The 6,664-nt window shown below is 39.2% G+C and overlaps 2 protein-coding genes across 5 annotated transcripts in view; one reads left to right on the forward strand and one right to left on the reverse strand.

Moving 5' to 3' along the window:
* LOC116023104 overlaps nucleotides 1-3,029 on the forward strand; it is a 7,869-nt gene extending 4,840 nt beyond the window's left edge. For 3 of the 4 annotated variants that reach the window (XM_031264094.1, XM_031264079.1, XM_031264102.1), the window contains exons 6-10: nucleotides 230-509; nucleotides 623-890; nucleotides 1,484-1,645; nucleotides 1,736-2,209; nucleotides 2,363-3,029. In XM_031264094.1, coding sequence (XP_031119954.1) covers nucleotides 230-509; nucleotides 623-890; nucleotides 1,484-1,645; nucleotides 1,736-2,209; nucleotides 2,363-2,653 — 1,475 coding nt within the window. In that variant the 3' untranslated portion in view covers nucleotides 2,654-3,029. The remainder of the gene's footprint in view (nucleotides 1-229; nucleotides 510-622; nucleotides 891-1,483; nucleotides 1,646-1,735; nucleotides 2,210-2,362) is intronic. The other variant, XM_031264087.1, reaches the window with a different exon arrangement.
* A 447-nt stretch (nucleotides 3,030-3,476) lies between these two features.
* On the reverse strand, nucleotides 3,477-6,664 carry LOC116030736 (coatomer subunit zeta-1-like). Its single transcript, XM_031273061.1, has 6 exons — nucleotides 6,524-6,664; nucleotides 5,091-5,250; nucleotides 4,440-4,587; nucleotides 4,279-4,356; nucleotides 4,065-4,149; nucleotides 3,477-3,928 (listed from the first exon to the last, which is right to left on the reverse strand). The coding sequence occupies exons 1-6, from the start codon at nucleotides 6,524-6,526 to the stop codon at nucleotides 3,869-3,871; spliced, it is 534 nt and encodes a 177-aa protein (XP_031128921.1). The 5' UTR covers nucleotides 6,527-6,664; the 3' UTR covers nucleotides 3,477-3,868.

Here is a 6,664-nt window from a genome sequence, read left to right on the forward strand (position 1 = left end):
AAAATTTTTGGGGGGGGGGGGGGGGGGGGTTTCTGGGTGGAATGTGAGATTGTGAACTCAAATGGCTTCCATCGGTACAATTTTATCTCTCTAGTAAGCTCAGTAGATGCTTGGTGGTGTAAATAAAACTCTGCAGGAATGAAAATGTGAATACTTATGTGCTTACTTTCTACTTATCTTCACTTGCATCTTTGATAGCATGAAGTATTAACATTGTGTTTTGTTACAGTTGATGTGAATGCTTCAGTTTCATCGGCTACTGAAAACTTGCAACAACTGTCTATACACCAGGATCAAGGTGTGCCACCTGAGGAGGAAGGGCCTTCAGTGGTTATTCCAGACCACCTACAAGTTCAAAGTGCAGATTGTTCACACTTGAGCTTTGGTAGCTTTGGCTCTGGAATCGGTTCAGCTCTTTCTGGTCCTTCGGCATCTGCTCCAGTGAAAAATCATGTAGAAGAGGTGCCTACAGATGCAGAAGATCCACCAATGGGGCACTTGACCACCAGGTATACCCTCATTTAGAATGGGCGGTTCCTCAATTGATGGTGTCCCGGGGATTTTCGTTATTCTTTATTTCGTAAAATGAAATGCATGTTTTAACTCGTGAATTTCCTGGCAGAAGTTCTGAATACTATGGTGGTGAGACAAATCCACCAGATGGCAATTTATTCCATAGGACTGGAGTATCTGGGACTTACGAGTCACCTGCTGCTCCGCAACCTGATCCATTGAAAGTGGAACACAGTGAAGCTGGCCGTGCAAATCAATATAGCTTTCCCTCATCTGAACCTGGCTATAACTATGAGAATGCTCAACCGTTGAATGTGGAATTTAGTCAACCGCAAACAAGCTCACCGGTTCAGAATCTTGCACCCTTCAATGCTATGGTAAGCATGATCGATACCTTTTCTTCCGAAATGATTTGTGCTGCTTGGATATCTTACCTGAGTGCCAGAGAAGTAATATTTATAACACACCAAAGCCATAGATTTTAATAGAACTGCACTTTCAAAGCAGTCACCATTTTGGCAGCTTCGATATATTATACTGAAAGTTGGTGTTCTCTTAAAAAGCGCATGGTGTTGAAGGGCTTCCATGCATTATAAACCAAGTGATTCATGTGTCAAAAGTAGTAGTTAGTTTTGTTATTGAATGTGAAATGGTGTACCGACCATAACATACAGGAGGTTCGTTTTAGATTTCAGGGTGAGTGATCTTAAAATCCTAAATGACGGTTATGGTTGATGACACTTTCAATCATTCATACAAGTGAATTTCATTTCAGTGTGTTTTGCTTTGTTTGTTTCTATAGAAATATCTATACATGCGTAAGCTGTAGTCCTCGGGGAATTAGATGGGGTTTTGCTTTTGAATTTTATACTCGGTGGATACAGATTGGATACTAGCAGTTTGGTGTGCAACAGGGATCATTATTTGTGTGTTGATTCACTAGTCTTTTTTGGCAATTTTGTTTAAACAGGGATACACAAATTCGTTACCAAGCAATTTGTTGGCAGCTAATGCTCATGCTCTTAGGGAGTCTGATATTTCATACTCGATATTTCCTTCTACACAAGCAATGCCCTCAAAATATGGCAACTCGGTTTCTTCAGTCGGTGGTTCATCAATTTCAATGCCCGAGGTGCACATTCATGAAATTTGCCTTCCGAAATATGTATTCGTGTATGCATGTTTGTTTTTCGAAGCTGATTTTGCTATTAACTGGCTGCAGGCTTTGAAATCCGGTGGTTTGTCGTCATCACAGCCGACTCAACAAACCCTTAACGGGACAGGTGTTGCCACAGGACCTGCTTTGCCTCAACACCTTAATTTACATCCGTATTCACAACCGACAGTTCCTTTGGGCCCCTTTACGAACATGATTGGCTATCCTCCTCCTTTTCTGCCTCAGAATTATACATACATGCCCTCTGCTTTCCAGCAAACATTTGCCGGTAATAGTGCTGCTTACCACCAATCTTTAGCGGCGATGCTCCCTCAATACAAGACTAGTGTGTCCGTGAGCAGCTTACCCCAGTCGGCTGGCGTTGCTTCTGGCTATGGTGCTTTTGGTAATACGACTGCAATTCCCGGGAACTTCCAAATGAATACCCCTGCCGCTCCTTCGGCTACATCCTTAGGTTACGATGATGCGCCAATTTCGCAGTACAAGGACAACAGTCATTTAATGTCTCTTCAGCAGCAGGTAAGCTGTCATTTAATGTCTCTTAATACTAGACGTTTTTTTTTTTGAGTACTATCGACTCTGTTACAATGTAGTATCTGTTCATAACTACTTTCTTAATACTGGACATATTCTCTCGGTTTAGAATTTATGTAATCCTCGTTTCCATTCCAGAGCGAGAATTCAGCTACGTGGCTCCACGGACCCGGTTCCCGGACAATGTCGGCTGTTCCTGCCAACACGTACTACAATTATCAGGGACAACATCAACAACCCGGTGGTTTCCGGCAAGGGCAACAACCGTCACAAAACTACGGGTCTTTGAACTACAACCCCAACTTCTACCACTCCCATACTGGAATCTCGCTGGATCATCAACAGCAAAACCCGAGAGACGGGTCGTTGGGTGGCGCTCAAGGACAGCCAAAGCAGTCGCAACAGCAGATATGGCAAAACAACTACTAATCTTACCGCCTCCTGGCGTTTTTCAGGGTGTGAAAGTGGCCTGTTCAAGCTGTTGCCCTTACCGCAATAATTTGAATTCGATATGAGATATGTCCCAAAGGGGACTTGACTGGTTACTGCCCTATGATGCCCCGAGGTTGTACTTTACATGTTTATCAGTTAGTGTAACGTAGGACAGTGCAAGCTAACTTAGTGTTGGTGGACACAAATCTCTTTTTTTTTACTATTTTACTTAATTTTTTTCTTTTCTCTCTTTCAATGTTATAGTCCTCTCTCTCTCATTTGGGAATTATGCTTTGCTCTTTTACTATTGTATGTACTAGTGTGATTGATTGCCTTTTGATTGCTAACCAATATTAACTCCTTTGCCACTTTATTTGCCCCAGATGTGATTGTTGCACTGTATTTAATAGAATAATACTGCCTTCTTTTAGTATTTGTTGGAATAGTGCCGGAGTTGACTGGAGGGTTGTTAGATGTGATTGTTGCACTGTTTTTGGATTTTAATACATTAAAATAACATGTTGATATGTTTAATTGTATTTTTTAAAATTTAGATATTTAATTGACTTTTTAAGTAAAATTCAAGAGTTTATTTGATTCTATAGATTTGTATAAATTACTCTGTATTAAGTTTAGCCAAAAAGTACGGAGTATAATACATTTTAGTTAAGACAATTTTACAAAAGACTTGTTCAATTCTAAATAAGTTTGGGAATGGTTAAATAGACTACTAGTACACTATTCGTTGTAATTCCTCAGTCCTTTGTTTGAGCTTGGAGCATATGCAACCACTTTTGAACTGCTAAACAGTACTAGCAACTTCAAAGTTCAAACTCAACATTTTTACCACAATTTCATAGATATAAATGAGAACACAAAGCAAAACTGGAGTTGTAAGCTAAACATTGTAACCAATCCAAGAAAAGATCCCAACTGTCGTAAAGGCTGTGTACCGCCAATAGACTGGAAGGGATGGAGGGGGGAAAACTAGAAAACCAAGAAAATGTCACATTGTATAACGGCATTACAAAAAGTTCCTCTCCAGTCTCCTCGGGCATGAAACAAGTTTGCAGATTGCATGTCCTAAAATGAAGAAACAAGAACCTCTAGGAAGCTTTTAGCAGGCAAAGTATGTGTAGAAGTTGCAGTTGTGGTGGAGGTTTGATATTGCATTGCATTGCATTGCTCATCATTTCTTGTTTTTTCAATGTATCACTTCAAAAGAGATCTAGTGAGATGTTCACGAGCAGTGGCCAGTGCCTGACTAATAGTCTGGAAAAGCAGGAAAGAAAATAAGAGTTTAAGTCACGAGAAAAGCCAGTTCTGAAATGGTTTTGATTATTCCATCCGACGAAAATCAGCAGTGCATATAAGAGAGGAGTGGGAGTATAACTAGAGTCAGCATTACCTGTTCGGACAAAGGTGCTGCAGCATCCATACTGTTACTTGCAACTTTCCCGGCTATAATATCTGCATCTGTCTCGAGAATGATTCTGCAGATGCATTAAAGCGAATGTAAAAGCATTGCATTGTGTATGAGTTCTCATAATCTCACGAGTTTAGTAAAAAGTTTATGTTTGTTAATTAGGCAGTGACAGTTTGTGGTTTTAAGATAATCTTACCCGCCATCTACAATTTCATCAAGGCACAAAAGAATAAGATCCAAATTTTCAAGTGCCTCCCTCTTGTCAGCATTGCCCCTGAAAGAGTGCAATTGCAATGAAATGAGTTCACAATACAAATATCAACAAAGAAAAAGATATAGTCTGGTCTTGCAAACTACCTAAGAAGAATACCAACTGCATCAAAGAATCCTTGAAGCACTGTGGCTAGTATTAGTTCATTTTCATCTTCACTCCCAGTAACAAAGAAATGAAGATCTTGAACAAATTTGTATACAACAATGTTGTTTTCAAACATTGTTATCTCGGCTGCACAAAAAGGTTAGGAGTTAGCTACAACAGATCAAACTGTATTCCAAATTAGAACCATTTGTCTCTGCATAGAGGAATAGGGAAAATACAAAGCAAATTCAATACTCATAAATCATATAGTGATCTATAACAACTCAAATCTAGTTTTGTCCAGGATTGTTAGTCTGTATGAAGCAAAGGAAAAGCATGCACACAAAAATAACCCTTTAAAGACTGTCAAAATTGTATTAACCTCAAACCAGAGCTCCTGAATGCCCAAAGAATATAAACAAATTAACGAAGTAAACTTCTGCCACATTGGCTGCATCAAGGTTCATCTTCCCATTTCACACACCAGAAGGTTAGTGAAACAATACTCATTCTAATAATGTCTTTGTCAAGTCAAAGATGGTGCCTTATAAAGGACTCAAAATGGAAGTGACAAGCAGAATTTTTAATGCAAGTAAAGATGTAACAAGAAATCAGAGAAGCTCCATATGTATAAAAGAGCATGATTCCACCTTCTGTCCTTGCATTAGTCTTTTGAGTCTTGGTAAAAACAGCCTTCTCATATGCATCCTTTGCTGCATTTGTTGGCCATTCATCTGAATAGTACTTGACAGCAACACGCTTTCCTTCAGAATCTAGAAGTAGAATGTTCTTCACTGAAGGGCAGGAATCCTACAGAAAAATGGATCAATGGATATTATACCACAAGAAACCTTAGGGCCCAAAAAGTAAGAAGGTTAGGGAAAAAATTCTTCATTCATTGCACCTTAGAAGTAAATAATGAAATACATTGCCATACTGTGTGCCCTCATACATACAACGATTGCTCTCATATTTTTCCAAGCATGCTTGCAGTATGATATATATATATATATATATATATATTTCTAAATTCCACATTATCTCTCCCCCAATATCCAGTCTGCCTCTTCCTTCTTCCTTCTTTGCAATTCATGACTTTCACACTATTAAATGCCAGTTGTTTTCCTTTACTTCTCCAATATTTATGTATTGAATAAAATGTAAAGGAAAGCCCTAAATTATATAAATCCACTAACTTGGTCATTGAACTTAAAACAAAGCAATCACACCATTGCTCACTTCTATTTGAAAAAATGAAACTCACTTCTATTTGGAAAAATGAAAAATTCCTAGTAAATCAAGGCAAATTGTTCACAGTGGAGAACTTTTTGAATTGCACAAAACTCAATGGGGCAAAGATGGAAAAAAAAGAAGAAAAAAATGGAAAAGATGGCTAAAAACAAAGTACCCATCTTTCTATGGGGTAGAACCACCACCCAATAGTGCAACCATCGGTTCATGGTGTTACAACGACAATTTCACTCCCCTCCCCTGCTCCCATCCCTACCTGTTTTTAACTTTCATTTCAAAGCAATGCTACCAATAACAATAACATAGGCACATAGCAATCTGGTCTTCAAGTTCCCTCATTCTTTCTACCCCCTCACCCACCTCATGCTACCTTTGCAGACACTACCCCAAGGCAGTAACACTTCCTCTCCCCGGATCTTGAATCCTGCTGGAAACAAAAATTCCGTAACCGCAAATGTTGTGATTCCAAGTTCAAATCGGACGATCATAGCCTAGCACTGGACAGTAGGTTTTAACACTAACAAGCCAAACTCCTTAAGCGATCGGATCCTAAAATATTCGCAATAAATCGCTTAGACGATTCTGAAGCCTCAAAGCATTCTCGCCTCAGAATCTCAGATCGATCAATTACACAAATTTACAACATGCATTGTTTCAACAGTGATCTATCAACTATAAGGGGAAACTGAAATGCATAACTATTATCCAAATCAAATCTGAATAAGATTCAGTAATATCACAAATACGGAGTAAAACTGTGTGTGCGTGACTATACATTTACGCATATAGAGCGAGGGAGAGAGAGAGAGAGAGAGAAAGAGAGAAAGCTGACCATTGTTAGAGAGAGAATTTTGATGAAAAGATCACAGCAGCTTCGGATCGCTCTGCCTCAGGACTCAGGAGCTTGGACAACAGCCAGGGAGAGAGACGAAAGACGAAGGACCTTAATTTGTATGCTTCATAGAAAAACTTG

Source organism: Ipomoea triloba, chromosome 1, assembly GCF_003576645.1.
Source record: "Ipomoea triloba cultivar NCNSP0323 chromosome 1, ASM357664v1".
Lineage (NCBI taxonomy): Eukaryota > Viridiplantae > Streptophyta > Magnoliopsida > Solanales > Convolvulaceae > Ipomoea > Ipomoea triloba.

Bases quoted from the DNA above. Each gene is read 5' to 3' on its own strand.
- LOC116030736 (XM_031273061.1), bottom strand. The intron at 4,357-4,439 runs GTAGTTTGCAAG...GCACTCTTTCAG, and splicing joins GCAGTTGGTATTCTTCTTAG to GGGCAATGCTGACAAGAGGG. The intron at 4,150-4,278 runs GTAAGATTATCT...ATGCATCTGCAG, and splicing joins GATGAAATTGTAGATGGCGG to AATCATTCTCGAGACAGATG.